The sequence below is a fragment of the Fringilla coelebs genome (assembly GCF_963513975.1).
Source record: "Fringilla coelebs genome assembly, chromosome: Z".
NCBI lineage: Eukaryota > Metazoa > Chordata > Aves > Passeriformes > Fringillidae > Fringilla > Fringilla coelebs.
This window is the reverse complement of record NC_140031.1, coordinates 54214130-54236969: the sequence shown is the minus strand read 5'-3', so window position 1 is coordinate 54236969 and position 22840 is coordinate 54214130. Positions and strand designations below refer to the sequence as shown.

The following is a 22840-nucleotide window of genomic DNA, read 5'->3' as shown; positions in this document are numbered from 1 at the left end:
GGTTACTAGTTACTGGGTTTTAGAGAGTCATAGAATATTCTGAGTTGCCATCATGACATATTTAGTAAGAATAGGGATATAGTATTATCCCGACCACCTCACCAGGTATCTCACTGTGAAAGTCATTTTATTGCTTCTTGTAAAATACCCAGAATGGAAAAGTGCATCAGAAGTATTTGCTAAGACAGGCGCAGTCATAAAAATGTAAGGATAAAAAAAACTTTGCTCAACTTGACCATCAAATTAGTTTGGTTCCAAAGGAAGCACAGAAGCACAGAACGGTTACAGCTGGAAGGGATCACTGGTGGGGTCATGCACACATGGAGCTCCCTGTGCCTAACTATATAAGAAAGCACAACTATAGCCTGCACTAATCCATATACAGCAATGCCATCCAATTAATATGGTAGTCAACCTTGCCTGCAGCCCTAATAATGCAGGATTTCTGTTCCATAATCTAGGCTTAAAAAGAACCTCAGATCCATGCTCAAGATTGAGTAAGAGTGGCTGATGAGAAACAGAAACCTTCAGTTTACTCATACATTAGTAGGGTACATGAAGAAACAGCACAACAGGTATACGGCCCTTTCTGGATGGGAATCAAACGCAGTACAACTCAGCTTTCCTGACTGTTGTAAAGAACAGGTCACAGTCTGCAGAGGCACTTGCAAGAACTCCTGTTCTCTTTTCCTAAGAAGCAAATGAAAAAATGTTTGACTTTTACACAGATATCAAACATACTGGCCAACTGTAGCATCTGTGGGGCATTCATAAGACACTCTCCTTTACACTTCTTTCCCAAGAGCACCTGTTCAATGATATCTATCTTGTTGGACAGCACATTCAAAAAAAGAGATCAAACTTAACTATGTATACATCTTCATCTGATTTAGAAAATATGATAGTAGCTATCTAAAAGTCCTTCCTACATGAGTATATTATGTATGTGCTGTACTAATATAAGCTGACTTCCTCCTTAAAGGAGCCAAAATCACCCTCTGCTGGGGTCAATGCACTACTATCCGGTAACAAAGAACAAAGATTACTGCAGCTTATTTTTCAAACTGACTTCAAACTCAGCCATACACATTCACCAAATACACAAACAAATTCTATGATGTGTCTGTTGCATGACATAGTTTAGATGGGAGGAACATGAAGTTCTTCTTTCTGGAAAGAGTTACAACCACTGAAAGCATAAGTGAACCAAAGCATTTATAGCATAAATCCAAAAATCGGGATCAGTCATGCTTCTCCAGAACCACAAATGCCCTGAATATCACTCAAATCTACTACTGCTGAAAGCAGCTCTAGGAGCTCCTCACTAAGATGAAGAAAATGAAACTATTGAAGACTCATACAAAGGAGTACAAGAGGTATGCAGGACTGCTTCAATTCCAGTCAGTAAGGCTACAGCTATATGAATTTAATTTCACATTACCTCAGTAGAGTACTTTGCAATGTGACCTAGAAGAGCCTTTAATAAGGCAAATCGTTACATTTTTCTCTCCAGCTATGAGACAATCATCTCAAAAATCTTCACAACACAGGCAGAAAGATATGGGAACATAACAGAATTGAGCAGGAATAAGGCACACAGAGGACATCATATGCACTGAAGAAGTGGTACAGCACATTCTGTAGCCAGAATGTACCACCAGTAAGGCACAATGAAAATTCATCACAGTAGATCCACATAAAAAGCTATAACTTTAGAAGACAGAAGCTACACGAAACTAAGTTTGCATTAAGAGAAACTTTTAATTAAATTTCTCTACTTGTGACTCAAGTTGGAATGGATTTCCCTTGATGAAATCAATATCCTGATAAAAAAATGAGAGGCACAATTAATCTCTTAGAAGACTTGCATACAACTATAGTGAAAAAATTAGGATCTTTAAGTCATGGTTTTGCATCTAAAAATTCTGTTACAAAATGTATATGAATACTCTTCTCTGAATAGTAACATAATTACATTTCAAAAAACAAATATTTTAAAACCTTCAAACTAGAAGTACTGCAATATTCAAGATTAACTTAAGCTACTCACATATTTTCAGGTGGGAGAAAAACCACTAAACTGAAAACCTAAAACTACTTTAAGCATTTTTATAACTTCATCCTGATTTAAATTTAGTTCCTTCAAATTTAATCAGTTCTTTAAAGGTTTAATATGAAGAGCACCTATATAAAGAAGCATATGCATCACTGGTTATTTCTTGATACTCTCTATGCCATGAGGTAGAGAAACAAAAAATCCACCCACTATCCATTAATGACACATTCATTGTGAAATAGACTGATTTCTTAGATACATGGTCCTCTGGAAGTTTGACAAAGGCTATTTTATAACAAGACACAGCTAAGCCTAAATACCAAATCACTAAATGGTGACATTAAATCTTCAGTCTCTTCAGTATACTTTGTTCCGGATTAGTACACAAATTGATCTTTTACTCCTATGTTCAAAAATGAGTTAGCCATAAAAAAAATGCAGATTTTCATTACTCTAATCACAACAAGGAATTGCAAAAATTTGGAACAGATATAGAAAAAAATCCTTAATTCCATTAAGAATCTCAGTTACGGAATTCTCCACTCAAAAAATAAAGCCAGTCTACATCTCTGAGGAATTCATTAGTGATACTACACAATTCTTTATTTTACATTCAAAAAGTTCTCAGTAAAGACAAAAGAATAAAATTTATCACAATACCTTTTTAGTTCATAAAAGCTTAGCAAAATTGATTTGTTTCATCTAACACTTTACTATCTTAACTTCTTGAAGGAGAGGAATCTGGCAACTGAAAACTACTTACATCAAATATAAAAATCTTTCAAGCAGTTCCTAAGTACTTTACTGGGAACTCTTTAACCCAATCTTTTCATCTAATCTTCTTTTAAAGAATTTCCCAATGGGAAAAAAGAAAGAGAAAAGATAAGAGGAAGATAAGTTGGTAAGTGATGGAAAAAAAATTAATCGAACAGATTAATACAATCTGTATGAGTGCACAAGCAGATTGCAGCTCATGCTGCGAAAGAAATAATTCAGTGTTGAGCCAATGACATTTTGAGAAGTGAGACAAACTTATGAAAACAAAGGCACAAAAGTTGTTGAACAAGTTACTGAGAGGTATGAGTTGATCATTAATAGTCTGCATGAACTAGAAAAATGGACTGAGGTAAGTGGAAAAAGGGATGTCTTCCCTTTACAACTCAATTTCCTAGTACTATTTGAACTTTAATTGATTCTACAAAGTAAAATTAGACATGTCTAAGCACATAAGAATGTTTTGAACACAAGCCTAGGGTTGAGAAAAATTAAATTAGTACAAAAATAAGAACAGTATCTGTTAATGAACAAAGCAGTTTGAACCTCAGTGGCTGTCACTTGAACTTATCACTAAGAGCATACAAATGTATGCTAACAAACATATACACCAACACTCAGTTCCCTCAACGTTAATATGTCACAGAAAAGAATCACTAGCACATTTTAATAATCACCTAAAAAAGAACCCAACAGATGACATCAGCAGTAGTATTACAGATGACTAATAGCACTGACCTAAAAACATTCCACTGTCACTTTGAAATAATCTGACAGATTTTCGTATCTTGCAGAAAAATTAGTAAAGCTGATCTCAAAGATGAGCAATGGCTCACTAACATCACAGAAAAAAATAAATACACTTTAATTTCAAACCTCAGACTCAAATTTCCATTTGAACAATTTTCTGTGGGACTTCTAGTATTTGTCTCCTTGAAAGCAATTAGGAATCCTACTAAAGTAGCTAGCTAATGAACCAACTTAACAAATAGCATGATTCAGTTAGTATCCCTGCAACAAAGAGGCATTTGATATAACAGCCAGGGGCTATGTCACAGCATAACTGGAGATACTATGTGATTTTAGAAGTGCCCTTATTAAGGAAGCATGACCACTCCACAACAAAAATCAAACCAATATGAAAACATCCTGCTGCAAGACATAGACCATGGCTGCAGTTTTGCACTGTGCTTTTATTCACGTGGCAATTGCTTAGCCTCAGCAGATCTAAATGATCTGAACTCAGACAGACTGCCTGTATGTATCCTGTGAGGAAAAAAGGATAGAAACAACACTGAATTAACAGTAAGGAATACTAGTGTTACTTGTGTTGTTTCCTAGAAAATACTGTCCCCTCTCCCAAAGGGTAATTAGGATATTTAACAATGGAAGTAAATTTCTTGTAATTGTTACGTTTTACCTTACAAACAATAAAAGGTTTCTGAAGTGCCGCAAATGCCAACAGAATCATACGATGACACTTTGAAAGTTCTACTAACTGTAATTTAACTAATTCAATGTGTATTTTTCTAACCTAAAATATGGGAAAAGAAAGCTTTTCTAAACATTTGTTAATGGGAAGAACAAAATTTAAATTTTTATTTACACACCATAATAATTATCACCTACTAGATTTTGTTACATTACCCACGACAGCTGAAGCAACAAAATTTAGAGAATGTTATTACACTGACAGGACTGCAGCCTTGTTTTCTGTACCCTGAACTTTTTATTATTTCTTCAGGCCATGACAATCTTTTTCCAAACCAAAAATTTCAGAAGAAACATACATAACAAATGGTCATAATCAAAAATGCAGCAAACAATTTCCACACACAACCCCTACCCAGATAAGACTTCATTTCACAAAGCTAAATCATTTTCATTTTGGACTCAAAGCTAAAAATCTCATATAGACCTCACAGTTGGCATTTTGAGTCTTTCAGTATTAATTCCTCACACATTACTCCAACTATTTCACACCTAAATATATTCAAAGAACGAGACACCAAAAATTTCAAAAATTAATTTTAAAAATTGAAAACAAACCAGGAAAAGAGTTCCTTGGAGATGAAATAAACTAATAATATAGGAAAAACTTTTGGTTTCTACAAATTTTTTTCACTGAGATGTGTGAGGTGCTGCCCTGGGAACATTTTTCTAGTCAATTACTATTTGAATAATGGAGTGAAATTTAAGCAAACATCATCAAGTAGCATTTTAATTTGATGTTTACTTAAGGAACAAAAAACATGGCTTGAACAACACAATTCAGTGAATAGTGGGTTTCAGTTGCTAATACAGTTTACACATTTGAAGTCTAAACTTTAGTTGCTTTCACTGAGCTAAGTATATATTCTGTAAAAAAGACAGGTTGACTGTTTTATCTTTGACTTTTACTAAGAAACTTGCAAGAAATATTCCATCTACAAAAAGTTCCATAGTTTCAGCACCTGTCTTCAATTTGGCAACCAAACTGTGAAATAATAAATAATAGCAGCATTCTGAACATTACTGATAAGCAATCTTAATATGAAAATATGAATTACGTGATACATTACAGGAAAGTAGTATTATGTAGTGCAAAACAACTGATTTAGGTCATGCAAAGAAGTAGAAAATACCTGTACAGAGCCACCATGTCTGTCAGATGCCAGGTGAGCCCTCAAATGATGTGGATTGGTTTGCTGTGAGTCCCAAGCTGCCCTATGGTCTGTTGACTATCATTTTTGAATGTATTCGGATTTATGCAAAAGAAGAAAAAAAAATTAAAACAAACAATTTGTGCATTAACTGTCATATTTTTTAAAAGTACACATTCAATCCCTATATAGATTGCACTTCAACATTATCAACATACACATGCCTTCATAAAAATTTTCACACTGAGCTAAAGTAGCTAAACCTCAAAATTCTTAGTAAGAAAAAGCACACTAAAACAATGTTCCAATTTTGCTTAGGTAAACTGACACAGCTCTGAATTCCTAACATTGTTACCACCTAAGTCATTAGCCTGGTTTAAAAAAAAAAGTGAAAATGTTATACATACATGTCAGAACAGAAAGAGAGAAAAGAGTGTATGGAGGAGAAACAGCAAACAAAGAAGTGTGAGTAGAGAGGAAGTTCATTACTGATTCACTACACTATATCATAGCTTCAAACAAGCAAGCTTTTAGGAGATATTTATGTATCTGTACATATGTAGACTTGACCAAAGATCTACTTAAAGGGAAAATAAAGAAAACCTAGGTTCAATTTTATTTTTAAGTTCTAATAAAAAAAAAATAGCACAAATCGTTAGACAAAAGACATAGTAATGCTGATAATCTTACATGAGCAGTTTACCTGATTTTTGGATTGTTGCATTCTGTCTCTGTGCTGATATGCTTCTCTGTTTGAAGACATTGCAGAGTCTGAATGAATTGAACCCACTGGAGTAGGCTACAAATATAAATAATATGTAGCAACTGGTAAAAAAAGTAAATTTCTAAGTCTCATCAAAAGTTATTGGTTTGTAATAGAAAGTACTATTTAAATCAGACAGTTTCAAATAACACAAAATTATCAGATTAAAGCAGAAGCTTCACTAGATAGTTACTAATACCAACAAGAAGAAAAGCAAACCATGACTTACAGGATGTATTGAAGTAGCAATTCTAAGTACTATCATACATTAATTTTCTGAAAGACTTTAGGCTGATACTTTCTGCAGTTAGCAGTTATGACATTCTGATGAAACCTGATCAAAAGCTTAAAGCAATTTTTAATGCTAAACACTGAAAAATACATTTTGCAATAAAACAAATGCCACCATTCTTTCAGAATCATACAGAAGAGTGAACTGCATAATCTGAAACTGGTCAAATATATGCATATTAGCCTTCCCTTCCCTAATAATAATAAAAAGAATAACAATAATAAAAAGAAGTGAAAAAAATTTGAGAAGCTGAAGAAAACCCCATCCTCTACAATTTCTTAAATTATAGAAACAGAAACTGAAACCTTAGAGGCACCACAATGAAATATTCAATGAAGTATGCAATATTTTATCATAGTAAACTGATAAATATCTAGAGTATACCTCATATGCAGATGTATAGCTCTGCATTTTAAAAATACTGGGAACAAAAAAAAATTCATGCAGTAATGACAATTACTTGCAAGATTTTAAGCTCCTTCAAAAAAACAATCTGAATTTCTACCACCTCATTTTGGATTAAGCAGAGATGCACTTTCATTCTCTTTCCAAATGTGCTCTTGTTATCAATATGAACCACTCAAGCTAAAAGATAATGTCAGAACATACATCTGCAGATGGGCTTGTAATAGCAGCTCTTCACAGCTCTATTAGCAGCCTTGAGAAGCACGTCTTAGGAAATTCAAAACAGATCACAGTGAAACCCACTGTATTACTGACAGCCAAACTGTACTCACCAACTGTTTACCAATCCAGTCGTATTCATAATCAAACATATAGCCTTTCCGATCAAGTAAGTCTGTGAAGAGCTTTCTTAAGTAGTCGTAGTCTGGCTTTTCAAAAAAATCTAACCTTCTTACATAACGTAGGTAAGTAGCCATTTCCTCTAGATAAATAAGAAATATATACATATGCCCTTATCTGTTTTAACGGAACTCAAAAAAACCCCACCACCTTACTTAATTTTAAAACAACTTGTACCTCTCACCATAAAACCTGAACAGTTGTTCACCATGAATTACCAGAAAGAAAAGTTACTTAATAATGCTTTTTGAAATGCTACAATATCCTGAGATATACTACCATATTCCAAGCATATCCTAGCAAGTAATACCCCATTAATTTTTCCTTCATTTTACCTGTTGAGATCTTCTGTTCAGTGTTCTAATTCTAATGCACGGTGTGCACTAGAGAGAAATGCCTCTATTTTCTTCTTTCTTTCCAACCAATTTTACAGAGACAAGACTAAGAAAAAGTAAAGAAAGGAGTATACAACATAAAGCATCTGTTTTGTGTCCCCAAGGCCTACTGTGGACAGGACTTCCTTTCATTAGTAATGAGCTACTCTCAGCAAATCCACTTTGCCTATCAATGATATTTTGATTATCTTTCAAGGTGTTTGTTCATATTTTGGAAAAATCATGTCCACGTCATACATGTCTCCTGTTCCAAGCACTTTATTACAACATTTAAAAAACGTCCTATTTCCTTCTGTCCAATTTTCCAACATCTCATTGATTCTCCTTGTACTTCTAGAGTCCTAGAAGTGACACCTGAAACTTGCAAGTTATTTTAAACGCAGCTTGTTTTTAATAGAGGTATACCAGATTTCAGCTGAAAAGGCCTGCAAAATTTTCAGTGTGAAGATACATGTGCAGACTAGTTAATCACTGTAAGCACACATACAGTATTTTTTTAATGTTTCCTTTGGAAGAATCTGTATTTGGAAAAAACCAGCATTACCTTACTGCTGCTTCAAAGGATAATTCTTCTGTCTGGGCCCAGTATTGTTTTACTTATCCATCAATGATTCAGACAAAGGGGCAGCAATTTCACTGACAACACGAAGCTGGGAGGAGCGGCCGAGAGCCCAGAGGGCTGTGCAGCCCTTCAGAAGGACCTCAGCAGCCTGGAGAGACGGGCACTGAGGAACCTTCTGAAATTCAGCCAAGGCAGTGCAGGGTCCTGCACCTGGGAAAAATAATTCAGTGCAGCAGCACAGGCTGGAGGCTGACCTGCTGGAAAGCAGCTCTGAGGAGAAAAACCAGGGAGTCTTGGAGGACAACAAGCTCTTCAGAGGCAGCAGTGTGCCCTGGGGGCCAAGAAGACTGATGGAATCCTGGGGCTCATTATGAAGAGTAGGTCAAGGGAGGTGATCCTGTCCCTCTACTCAGTGGCTGTGTTCAGTTGAGTTCCTCACTACAAGAGAGACATGGAGCTCCTGGACTGGGTCCAGCAAAGGGCTACTAAATTGATCAAGGGACTGGAGCATCTATCATATGAGGAAAGGCTGAGGGAGCTGGGCCTGCTCAGCCTTGAAAAGAGGCAACTGAGAGGGGACCTGATTAATATATATGAATACCTAAGGGGTGGTTGTCAATAGGATGAATTCAGTGGTGTCCAGCAATAGCGGAAGAGGCAATGGGCAGACACTGATGCACAGGAAGTGCCACCCAAACACAAGGAAGAACTCCTTTACTGTGCAGGTGACTGAGTACTGGAACAGGTAACCCAGAGAGGTTCTGGAATCTCCTTCACTGTAGATATTCAAGAATAGTCTGGACACAATCCTATGCCATGTGCTCTGGGATGGCCCTGTTTGAGCAGGGAGATTGGACCATATAACCTGCTGTGGTCCCTTCCAACTTGACCCATCCTAAGATACTGTGATCTATTACACATACTGTAATTTTAAACCCCTGCAATTACCTATGCCAGTTTCGTTTTATAAATCAAGATACAGTATTTTTATTAACAGCAGACATTACCTGGGAAGTTTTCACACAATACTTCTATAGGAGTTGCTCGTTTAGTGTCTCCAATTTTCTGGTAACGTTCCTTTAATGTATCCGCCTATGACAGAAGAACAAACAAGCTTCTGAAGTTATACGGCTTACAGACACACATTCAAAAAAATCCCAAACACATCAATAAAAGCTAATGATCTGAAAACAGGACAGAGGCAGATATCAAAACCCAATACCTTTAAACCTTGCCATGGAAGACTTCCTCTGAGAAAATACATAAACATATGACCCAATGCTTCCAAATCATCTCTTCTACTTTGCTCTGAAACAAAATGTAAATATTATTAGAAACTTCCATCTGTGTAATTTTACATTATATTTAGAAGACCAGCTCTAAATTAGATAAAAATAATTATTAGGTATAAAGTACTTGAAACCAAACTGAGCATGTGGGGGCATTCTTGTGTACTACAGACTGCCCTAAAAACACAGCTAAACCCAGAAAAAAAGCAGATGCAGACTGCAGGTAATATTCATCTCAACAACACTAAGAAAATTACCTTGCTGAAAGAAGTCATTCTCAAAAATGCAGAAGGCTTTTTTTTTTTTTTTTTGAGCTACTGGAAAAACTTCAGGATTTAGTAAACTTTAGGATTTAATAAAATGTTAGGACCAAATGTTCATTGTTCTTGCAGTAAGAAGTTAATTAAAATTGATCCAGTGTAGATTTATTTGTGTATTTGTGGATGGTTTAGATTACAAAGGAGTTCTGGCCCCTGCAAAACTGATTCTTAATCTAGAACGTATAACAGCTCTGACAAGAGAGCACGTGTACTAAAGATAAGAATGAGGTTCTCCTAGTTTTGTTTGAGGATAAGTACTTGTTTAAAGAAATTGGCTTCATTTGGCCTTTCTATTCATATTAAGAGCAGACTTGTTTCATTCCCAGAAGAGTTTCAAGTATTCATTGTACAATACCTAACTTCTGCCTCGGCAATAATTAAGCACTATCATGAAAAGACCAATACAATCAAGGATATGGGTAGTTCCCCAGAGAGCATTACAGATGGCTAGATTATAGTAAATTATGACTCCATGTGATTATGCTTTGTGTAGCCAAATAACACACTGTTCTTCTGAATTTAGGGAAATCCCAAAATTATTACCAATTTACATATCCAGCAAACAGAAAATTGCAGAACTTTTACAGATGCAGATCTTTGTCTTCATTAACTTACCAGTCAGAATCTACACTCTCTGTAATCTCACTTTCCCCTCCTGAAAATGAAGTGAACTGAAGAAGAAGCAGGGTAATTTTATCCCTAAAAGAAATTATCTTATTGAAAGGCAGGGCACCAGCAACATGCTAGTAAGGGCTGCAGAGAATTTGTATTTCCTTTAAATAGCTCTCTGAATAAAGCCACATTACTCTTCATACAGACAAAATACCTTCTATTCCATATACAAACTCCCAGCTTGGCATAAAGCTACCAGAAATCATTGATCAAATGTCTCTTCTGAAACAAAAGATTATTGACTACAGGATGTTCAGTAACTATGCATTTCCTATATACACCTTAAAAGAGTGGGCTTTGGTGATTTTGAGCAAATTTTGATTACACATTTAAAGTCCTTCTAGTAGCTATGCATTTGTTATGATAGTTATAAATACTATGGATCCTAAAATACACTTTTTATTCCAGGACAACATCCTTCCTTACTCATACGCACTAACAGATAAAGTTACAGGTCAATAGAGACATACTCAAAATAACTTATAATTTGAACCTGACAGCCTCCCTCTTTACTGAAAACATTTTTTCACAAGGGTCAGCTGTCAGACCATTCAAGCAGCTCAGGAAATTATCTACAGACTAAAAATACCACCCTAAAAAACTGTCTTATTACCACTATTTTCAGAGCTGAGCCTATAACTGTATCCTATATACCACTGTCTGTGTAAACAAAGATCTTGAGGACCTTCAGTGCTTTGTATGACTCATTGCATGAATTAAAAAACTATACTACATATCACAATCAACAATTAAAAAATTGTTGGAATGGAACAATTTAGCCTCTTTAGGAAGGAGAGGCAAGGGAGACCAGGAGGCAGTGTTACCCTCCATGGGAATAACCAGCTGACTGTACATAGTTTTGTCTGGGGAATGGATGAGGAGCTGACTGAGAGCTACTGGGGAATGATTAATGGGAGAGCAGGTTTCGGGCCCCCAGTCAGGAAGACTGAGCAGCTGAGTCCTCATGGCGGTGCATCCCTCCCTCACGTCTTCAAGGCCACACTGTTATTTAAAAAAAAGCTTATTAGGTCTCAGCTTGACAAACAGCATCTGGGCTCAGCTTTTTTTGCGTTAATCAGAAACCCTTTGCTCCCATGAGTCCCTGCTGTCTAACAAGCTCATGTTTTCTTTATGAAAAGCCTTGAAAACTATTTTTCTTGCTTGTGTAACATCCCTGTTCTCACACTTTCAACTGTGTGCCAACCCACACTGTGGCCAGGATGGAACATTATTATGCCTAAAGCCCATTCTCTTGTGACCCTATAAAACAGTGGTCTAAAATGAGAACCTTTGAGTTCTTCTGGACTACAGCAAGCTGAGACCAGCAACCTCTCTCAGAGCCCACAAACTCCCAAGTCTGCTGTATTCAGATGACTGCCGAACAAAAATGAATTATAGGCCAATACCCCTGCTCCTCAAGGCTCAACTCTTTGCACACTGGAGAGACGCAAAAGCACCCAGAGTGAGTATTGCACTGCCTTTGAGGGGACATTTTTGACAGGTACTTTGCACTGACTCTGCCTATGTGCATAAACATTTTGGGCGAAATGCTGCTCTCTTAGATGTTCAAGTATCTTGTATATCAAAGTTAGGCATGTAAGTAAGTTTAGGTTATAAGATAGGTTAAATGCTGTTAAGGGTTAATTCCTATGATGAATTGTTAAGTTTACGCTTAAGTAAAGGTGTAAGTTAAGGTTAAATACTTTTGAGTGCTGTTAAGCTTTTAGGCTGCCTTCTTTTTTATGCTTGCCCTCACTGTCCTTTTGTGACTTCTCACATGCACCTAAACACAAACACAGCCCTAGACAGTTCGCAATTCATTTCTGTTTTGATTGACTGGATTTTAGTAGGGGTTTGGGTTTTTTCTTTTCCCTTGGTATAACTGACTAGTAAGTATCGGAGTGAATCTTGCAAAGAACTTTATCTTTGCTTAATATTAAATCAAGTTTTTACTGATACCCTTGCTGATGATTTTTTAAGTGATCTCAAACACTCATTCCTAACAGTTGGCTTCCAATATACAGGAACCATCTCATGCTCACAAGCCCTGGTCCTCACAGGGGAACACTGATATCTCCTGGAGTGACAAGACAGCAAGGCATCAGCAATCCAGTAAGTTATTCTTGACAATAGCTTCCTTCTCCAAGTGACAGAGAACGGAAAAAGGAGATGCACCATGCTGGAGCTTGTTCTCACCAACAACGAGAGGCTGGTGGGAAAGGAGAAGCTCAAGGCAGCCTTGGTTGCTGAGATCATGAAATGCTGGAGTTAGAGATCCTAAAGGTAGTGAGAAGGGAGCAAAGCAAACCAAGTACCCTGAATTTCAGCAGATGCAGCTTGGCCTCTTCAGCGATCTGCTTGGCAGAGTGCCATGAGATAAAGCTCTGCAGGGAAGCAAGATCCTGAGAAAGCTAGCTAATATTCAAGCATGAATTCCTCCAAGCCCAGAAACAGTACCTTCCAACAAAGTCAAGCAAAAACCACCACGAGGCCTGCTTGGATGAGCAGTGAGCTCCTGGATGAATCCAAAGGAAAAAAAGGAAGCATATAGAGAGGGGAAGCAAGGACAGGTAATCTAGGAGGTATACAGAGAAATTGTCCGAGCAGCTTAAGAAAGCTAAAGCCTTGATAGGATTAAATGTGGCCAGGGATGTCAAGGGCAACAAGAAGAGATTCTGTAAGATGGTGACAAAAGGAAAACTAGGAAAAATGCATGACCTCTCCAGAAGGAAACAGGAGACCTGGGATATGGAGAAAGCTGAGGCAAAAAATTACTCATGTTGTGCCACAGGAAAGTTTAGATTGGATACCAGGGAACATTAAATTACTTTTTTGCCTCCATCTTCCCCGGTATTTATTCCAGTCACATTACTCATGTCACAGGAAGAAAAGGGCAGGGACTAGCAGAATGAAGAACACTGTAGATCAAGTTGGAGCCCATCTAAGGAACCTGAAGGTACACAAGTCCATGGGACCTGCTGAAGCACATCTATGAGTCTTTTGGAAGTCTCAGGCAAAGACACTACCCATTACATCCACCACATCTGAGAAGTCATTACAGCCCAGTAAAGATTCCACAGACTAAAAAGACGAGAAAGATAACCCCTATTATTACAAATGGAAGAAAAGGAAGGCATGAGGAACTATAGTCCTGTCAGTCTCACCTCAGGGCCCAGCAAGATCACACCATAGATCCTTGTGGGAACTATACTGAGGGACATGGAAAATAAGGAGGTAACTGATGATGGTCAACATGGCTTCAGTAGGGGCAAATCATGCCTGACAAATTTGGTGGCCTTCAACACAACTACATGGTGGTGCATGGAAGAGCAGCCAACATCATCTACGTGGATTTATGCTAAGCATTAGACACTGTAACACAGGATATCCTTGTCTCTGAACTGGAGAGACATTGATCGGACAGACAACACAAGTGGACAAGGAATTGGCTGAGTGGTCACACTGTAAATCGTGGTCAAGAACTCCCTTCCAAGTGGACACTAGCTCCTTGGGGGCTGTACCTTCGCTGGTGTCATGGACAGTGGGATCAAGAGCACCCTCAGCAAGTCTGCCAATGACATCTGGCCATGCGGTGCTGTCAACAGCACCTTCTCCTTGAGGGAAGGGATGCCACAGCGGGACCTGGACAGGCCTGGGAGGTGGGCCTGTGCAAACATGACTACGAGAAGTGCACCTAAATTAAGGCAATCCAAGCACAAATACAGGCTGGGCAGAGAATGGAGAGCAGCCCTGAGAAGGATTTCCACATGCGGGCAGATGAGAGGTGGGACACGACCCCACAAAGTGCAGTCACAGCCCAGAAAGCCAAACGTGACCTGGGCTGCATCCAGAACAGCGTGGCCAGTAGAGCGAGGGAGGGGATTCTGCCCCTCTGCTCTGCTCTGCTCTGGTGACACCCCACCTGTAGCGCAGCATCCAGCTCTGGGGTCCCCAAGATCCAAAGGACATGGACCTGATCAAGCAAGTCTATGAAGACATTCAGGCAGTGTCCCTCCCATGAAGGCAGTCTGAGAGTTGCTGCTGTTCAGCCTGGAGAAAAAAGGGCTTCAGGAAGACATTACAGCATCTTCCAGTACCAAAAGGGAGCCCTGCAAGAAAGCTATGCAGGGACTTTTTACAAGGACATGTAGTGACAGGACAAGGACTAGTGGTGTAATACTGAAAGACAGTAAGTTTAGACTAAATATTCAGGAGAAACTCCTCAGTGTGAGAGTGGTAAGACACTTAAACACCTTGCCCAGAGAAGCTGTGGATGTCTCATCCCTGGAACTGTCCAAGGCAAATCTGCATGAGGCTTTGAGAAACCGGGCGTTCCAGCCTATGGCAACAGGGTCAGAACTGATGATCTTTAAGGTTTTTTCCAACCCAAACCATTCTATGATTAAACAAATTACCATTAGACAAAAATAAACACATCCTGTGTAAATATCAGACATGTAATCAAAATTCAGTTTGCTCTTCACGTAATTACCATTTCTACATTTTGGCTTGTTTTTCTTGAAAGGTTTAGGGGCAATCTTCTTATTTAAGGAGGAGTAAAAAATTTATTTGATTTTAAAAGTGGTTGTGCCACTGCTGGAAATATAATAATCAGAAGTCTATCCTGCTAGTGGAGATGAGAGCCCAGTGTCAAAAAGGTATCAGTCACATTAAGCTGACATCACCATTTATGCCTGAAAAATATAGAGGATGCTTCTTTTATCTGAAGAATCTGATTTCCAAAAGTTAGATTAAGAAAGCTAAAACCCTACGCTTGAGGCGCTGGAGTATTCCCACTAAAGAGCAACAAAGCTGGTGAAGGGTCTGGAGCCCAGATCCTATGAGGAGGAGCTGATGGAGTGAGTGTGTTCAGAAAAAGAGGTTCAGGGGAGAGCTTATCACTCTCTACAACTCCCTGAATAGAAGAGTGTAACCACATGAGGGTTGTCCTCTTCTCCCAAGGAACAAAGAATAGGAGAAGAGGAAAAAGCCTCATGTTTGCCATAGGAAAGTTTAGATTGGATATTGGGAAAATTTGCTTCACCAAAAGGGTTCTCAAACATTGGAACAGGCTGCCCAGGGAAGTGACTGAGTCACCATTTCCAGAGGTATCTTAAAAGCCTTGTAGACGTGGCACTTAGGACATGGTTTAGTGCTGGATTTGGCAGTGCTGGGTTAACAGCTGGGCTTGATGACTTTAAGGATATTTTCTAACCTAAGTGATTCCACTGCTCTGCTTTATTGATAAAGCACCTTATTTCTGTCTGAGAAGTGTGAATGGTTTCTCATTTGCTATATTAACAGTTATGCTTATAGTTAAACTGTAAGTATTGTGCAACATCTTTATGATCGATTCAAAGAATAACCTAATTAGAGATTACCATGCAGTGATAAGCAACTGGCTTACACAAATTCAAGAGGGTCTAACTGACTGATTTCACTAGAAAATCTTTCTATAGCTGTAATAAACAAAGATCTGAGTTCTCATACCTTCTCAAGGTGAATTTATTCATTCAATAATAACAATTTTATATTTATATACATCCTGTAATTTCTTTAACTTGCTGGCATAACCTTAATGACTCTGACAATGCCTTATTAACAGTGCAAGAACTAAAAAAAAAAATAATCGAGAAATCAGCATTATCTCTAAGCTATTTTATTACTTTATGGTGCATTTCAAAGAGATCAGAAAAGCATGGAAGCATTGAAAATCCATGCTATTGCAACCTATTGACTTTCGTGTAATTAATAAACATTTCTATTTCCTGGACACTTCACCCTGCCATGGTATACTTATAATGTGAAGGTATTATGCTACAAAAAGATACATCTCATCTTGCTTTTAAGGAAAGCTAACAAAGAGGACAATTCCCAAGACATGATCAAGATGATTCGAGATCCAAAAAAGATTATTCCCATAAAGAGTATTTCCATAAGGCTGAACTATATTTTGCACAATACACAAGATTTGGAGTTCTTAATGACTATAGACTGACACAAACTGTAACTTGATAGCAAGATGGTTTATGACAAATCACAGCTGTTTCTGTACCTAAAAAGTATACATACCTTTTCCTAAATGTGTATTTATACTCATGTATCTAGCTGTTCCTGTAAGGCTCTTGTGTTCTCGATATGGTATGTGCTTCTTTGTTTCTGGATCTACGTACTCCTTTGCTAAACCAAAGTCTATAATGTGAATAATTTGCTGGGTTTTGTTTCCAGGTCGTCCTATTAAGAAGTTCTCAGGTTTTACATCTCTGTATATTAAGTTCTTTGAATGGACATATTCCATACGAGAAATCTTCAAAAGAAGAAAAAAAAATAGACAAGGAAGTTTAGTTTAAGCCTCAGGTTGCCACATTAATATGTGTTAGAAGCTAAATATCTCATATTGGCTTTATACATAGAAGAAATCACCCCTCCTAATATCTTAAGATAAAAGCAATATTGTTCTTAATGAAGTATCTCCCAGTTAAAGCCAATGAAAATTGCACACTTTTCCAAAGCAGGTACACCTATTGGAAACTTTCACACTGGACGTTAGTCATGAATTTTACAAACAACACAAGTTTTTGTCTCTCAAAACAGCTGCCACAAGTATGTCTTGTGTACATTAAAAGTAACAGCAGAAATTATGTCATCAAGCAGTAAGCAGCAAAGTTTGATGTAGATCTATTACATATTAAAGATATAACTGAGAGAAGCACTGAGAGTTCATCACTATGCATAAAAAGTTTATTCTAGCTGGACTGCTTTCTATCAAAATTTCCACATTCAGAAAGAACAGGATGTTTTAAATAAAGCTGATCTTTGGACTTGTGAGGACTTGAGCATTTAAAAAAAAGAACTTGGTCATTTTGGTTATAAATAAGTTCAACATGTCTGTACGTCTGTAGTTGGAGTCTGTTATACAACTACAATCATGTTTTAAACAGCCATTTTTAACCCTACAGGTAAAAATACCACTATTTAGGGAGGTTGAAATCTGGTCAATATGCACAGTCTTAACTGTCTTTCCTTCTACTTCCACCCACCCTCAAGTCAGAACCAAATAAGGAAATCTTCAAAAAAGAGAATAATTCTTCATCGAGTAACTGCTATAATTTCTGGAAGGATTTGGGGAATTTTTCATTTGTTTGTTCACTTTCTTATAAGAATGCCCAGGAAAAAAATACTTATGCTATTTAGGAGTCTTATAATACAACTGCTTGTGTGGGCTAAAATTACTTTTATTTCTTTGAGGTTTTCTTTTTTGAAAGAATATGTCAAAATTAATGATTTTAGATTGTGATGAGAACTCAGAAGACAGCAGTAATTACACTCATGAACTGACTTGAAAAACTGGGAAAAGTAAATGAAAGTAATGTAAGAGTATTCCTGTTTAAACTGTATGACAAGCATTTTAAATATCACCAACACCAATTTAAAGCAGAAGTGCAAATCTCCTAAGTGAAGTAAGCATTTAATCCATTGACGACTGATTTAGTTATTCTAGTGAACACTCAAATTAACATCTATTCTACTTACCAACTGTATGGCTATCATAAGAACGGTTTTAAGAGAAAATGTCCTACCACACAAGTCAAATAAATCTTCCAGACTAGGTCCAAGTAGTTCTAGCACCATAGCATTATATTTGCCACATGGGCCAAAATAATAAACCTGAGGTATTCCATCTGTAAAATGAAAAAGAAAGTAATGATAAGGGGTTAAAAAAGATTAAGGTACATAGCAGTACAATTCCTACCCAATTTCAAGTTGATCGTGAGTTAAAAAATACATTTTTCACATAGAAACAAAAATAAACCTCATAAAAACTACAGGTAAAAGACACAACAGGAATACTGAAGATAGTCACAAAAAATTTTAATGAAAATGGTACTATTACATATTTGACTTGTGAAAGATATCAAGATTTTTATAAAAAATTAAAATTAGAACCACTCTATTAAGTTTTGAAACCATAAATTGAAGCAGGGTTTTTGAAATGCTATGAAGGCTTAAATAAGCTCTCGTACAAAAAAATATACTTAAATTAGACTTTTTAAATTAAGGCTATTCCTACCTTTAGCAATAAAACCACCTTATTATCTAGAGAAATTTCACCTTTATTCTCTGTAGGTCAAATGTAACCCTAAGTGTTTTCTGAAGCACATAAAGCCTTCAATTTTTCATACCTTACTACAGAAACACTTACACTGGGGGGACAAATTTGTAATTGTATTCGCTACAGCTTTGGGTAAAAAAATACATTAAAAATACAGTTTTAGCAAAATTAACATCAAATCAAAGCACTGTTTTTAAGAGGTTTTTCACGAATCTCTTTTCCTACAAGTCAGAATATTTAAAGAAAAACCCCTAAAAATTCAACTGTTCCATTTTCAGAAGACTCGAGCTACAATTTGGTTTTCAGTGTGTATCATCACGCCCACCTCTACACTAATATAAAATACATGATTGTAACCACTTCAGAAAGACATCACAGGAGCAGCTTATTGCTACTAATAAAGAAGCACTGATCATATTCCATCCTGTATCAGAATAAGGTATGAGATAGTGTTCTTCAATTTAAAAATATCATCCTGAATTGTCAAAAAGATACTTCAAACACTTGATCCTCTGATTAGATGAGAATTGCAAAATGTCCCAAAACTGTATTTAACATGTAATAACTTCTGCAGTGCATACAGAGCATCCTGTCTAAAATTACCCATGTTGATAAAATAATCTGATATTAACAGTTCAAAGTAGTAGAAGTTAAAGGCTTTGGTTCTTAATCAAAGCACTCAGTACTTTTGCTTAAAAGCAATAAATAGGTATCATTCTGCTACTTACATTCTTTCTCCATGTCTCTAAATCTCCAGAAGTCAGAAAGTAACTTTCTACTAATAAAAACTTACATGAGACTTTTTCTCCCACTACAGACAGATAACGTAAGCTCTCTTAGAGACACCTTTAAGAGATACTGGTTAAGTTAAAAACAAAGAAACTCTGATTTCTAGAAATTTAAGAAAACCCTATTTTGTTGACAAGATATTCCGCTACTAATCACCTACTAAGATGATGCATTTTATTTCTATTTTGAATTACTCTAGTTCAAACCACTGAAGAACAAATAAAGGAAATACACTGAGCTTTTAAGATGCATCCCAGTTGTCGTCTTGTGAATTTAAAGAAGCCACTGGTCTTCAGTTTCTTGATTAACAATTCATTTGATTACCATTCAATCCTTTCTAGTACCTTGACAGACCTTCTCCCCATTCTTAAAAATCCTTTTGAGAAAGTAGTACCCCTCCCCAGTTATAAGCAGAATTCAATGCTTGTCACACAAATATCACTAAAAGTTACATATAACATCGTTGTCTTCCCTCAAAAAGCAAATCTACTTGTGGCCAAAAAAGCAGATACATGTACTCTCCCTAAGCTACTTTAACATTTAAACATCTTTCCTTTCTAGGTTTAAAACTCTGAAAAATAGAATCCTTTTCTTAAGATACGAGTCATATTTCCCTATCCCTAGATATTTATACTTGTTGACAAGTAAAACACTTTTATGGAATGGGCTCAATTGGCTAAAGCTTTTCACTGGAATGGGCTCAATTGACTAAAGCAATCTACAATACTTAGGTGACTTCCCTGTCATAAAATTGTAAATCCATGTTAAACCGGTATGATTTTAATCCTATTTTACTCTTGACAAAAATCAAAGAAGTCTTAACTTGCAAATTAACTATTTGAACATCGCTCGGATTCCAGTTTCTCCTATGAAAGTTAATTTTCATTAGCTACCTATACTGCTGTACCCCTCTGGTCTCTAAAATCAAGTCCAAACACTCAAAAACACATGACTATCCACTGAGAAGGGGGGGTGGGGGGGCAAGGAGAGCCCTCTAAACAGTTATGTGAATTTGTGGATTATACTCTTTAATTTTCACTCAAATACTTTAGTCCACCATGTTTATGTACATGATTTCCAGAAAGTTTTTAAAGCTGACTGATCTGACTTCCTCTACAATGATGAAAGAATAAAAAAATTTTAGAATATAGAAACATGACTAGTAGATTAAACTTTATCTGCCAAATTTTTTTAAAACAAAGAAAATAACAAGCTATTTCTCCTTTGGGACCATTATCCATCTTGGTTGTCTTATTCAAGAACTTCATTACTAAACTGGATTTAAGTTTGAGACTGCATGTTGTTCAGTTATCTACAGCAACATATATGACTAGCACAAACACATTTGTATCTTAAGGAAAAAATTCCATTTATTTGGTTTGACATAGATATTATGTCATAGCTTCAATTATTTTATGTGTGTGTCCTCATTCAGGAAAAAAAAAATTAACTTGATAAACAGGCAGCAGAGACAGCCAAAGGAATATGCAACCCACAGGACAATGGCAATACCACCACTTGCATTTAACCTCATCTGTCACTGACTTGATTTTGAGCTGTATCTTGGCAAAACATCTCTATACAATACAATCTAAATTTGTAAAGCTATTCAGCTAGTAAGTAACTTCCCAATGTTTTTCAGTTTCTTGTAATACCAATTTCCTTTTAGAGTTTTCTCTAAACCAGTCAAGAAACAGACTGATGTATCTACATTATATCCGATTTCTTAGAATCTGTTCAATCAGACACAGAAATGCCAATAACATTCACAAGACTGCTCTTGCAGATCATGGTGTCATGTATTCAGCTTCTTATACCACACTGCCTTTTATCTGCAGTCTTAATTTTCCTGTGGCAATTCACTGGACACAAGCCAAATACTTTAAACTAGTTGGAAGATTTGCAGTAACAGTTGTCTTTCACAGAACATTCATACTGGTACTCTTGTCAAGGATACAGATTAACAAATTGCCACAAACACAAATATACCCTTGCTAGTCTATGGAATCTGGTTTAAATCCTCTCAAAGGATGTGATTATAAAACTCCGGATAGTGCATTCTGACTTGAGCCAAAGCAGCACACACAGAAGATCACACAGTCTCTGGAAACACAGCACCCCAATGCTACTGAAATCATGATTAGCCACAAACTATAAAACTCTAAATACAGAATGAGACACTATATCACCACAACACTTAGACTACATCTCTTACTTACAAATATAAGAAAATGTTTGCAAAAAGAAGAAACAGTAATAAAATAATTAGATCTATTTCAAAGGAAAAATATTCTTTAGTCATTTCCATCACTAAAACAGAATTAGAGATGCATTTTATTGTAATCATTATTAAATCAAACCTCCATTTATCTAGCATTCACTTTGTTCAGTGAACTGTCTTATCAAGCTTCCTTTCACAATTACAGCTATTGTATGCCACTCAAAGCCCACAATCTCTGAAATCTGTGTGATGTCACAATACAAAACCAATATACATTTTTGCACACAACCAGGCTTCTTATGGCCAGTGACTACTGTTTCTCGGAAACATTATCATGTAACTCTATTATGCAGCTGCCATTCTTATCAGATCTCTTGCACTTATTCCAGGGGAAAAAATTACTTTAAATTCAGAAAATCCTGCGCATGTCCTTAAGCTAAATCCTAGAAAAGGATTGGCATAAAACAAGAAAAACTACAAGCAACCTATTTATAATTTTGTTGGACTACACTTAAAAAATAAATTACGCATTACCATTTATGTTTATTCACATAAACATAAATATTAGCATATTCACATTAATAACTGAGCAGCTCAACCTTCCTATTAAAGGAAGAATATCAGCAGCAAAAGCTTAAAACTGAGTCAGAGTTTTCCTCAAACAACCACAGCAGTCATCAGTACACAGATTAAGAGTACCTATGAACAGATTCCTCTTCAGTCAAGAGATTCAATATTTGATTCAATTTATGTGCTCTAATACTATATTCTTAAACTAAGTTTAGAGCTTTATTTTCTAAGATCACCTGCATGTCTAGTTTTTTTAACTTTATCATGATTACCAACCACTTCAACTAACTGCTTATTGTTGATTCCCCAGCATAAGAATGCCAGTCAAATTACAACAGAAGTAATAAAGCAGGGCAGCATGACTAAAAAATAAATTAAAGAAACAGCCATGAGTTTAAGACCAAATTCTCTGCTACCTACCTAGAAGTATAGTTCAAAACAATATTCATATGAAGTTACTAATAAAACTCACTTTGCATTCATACTGAATGTGGGCTAGCAAGATGTATAGAAAGGATATGAAGCGCAACAACTCAAACATATCTGTAAGAACTGATAAAATGTTATGTAGATATGTA

The 22840-nt window shown here is 36.5% G+C and overlaps 1 protein-coding gene across 6 annotated transcripts in view; it reads right to left on the bottom strand.

Annotated features, from left to right (window-relative positions):
- Positions 1-22840, bottom strand: part of CSNK1G3 (casein kinase 1 gamma 3) — a 71324-nt gene that overhangs the window by 10195 nt on the left and 38289 nt on the right. For all 6 annotated transcript variants that reach the window (XM_084224524.1, XM_084224526.1, XM_084224527.1 and 3 more), the window contains 7 exons: positions 18103-18251; positions 16642-16876; positions 9511-9596; positions 9296-9380; positions 7265-7413; positions 6176-6271; positions 5455-5550 (listed from right to left, as the gene is read on the bottom strand). In XM_084224524.1, the coding sequence (XP_084080650.1) occupies positions 5455-5550; positions 6176-6271; positions 7265-7413; positions 9296-9380; positions 9511-9596; positions 16642-16876; positions 18103-18251 (896 nt within the window). The remainder of the gene's footprint in view (positions 1-5454; positions 5551-6175; positions 6272-7264; positions 7414-9295; positions 9381-9510; positions 9597-16641; positions 16877-18102; positions 18252-22840) is intronic.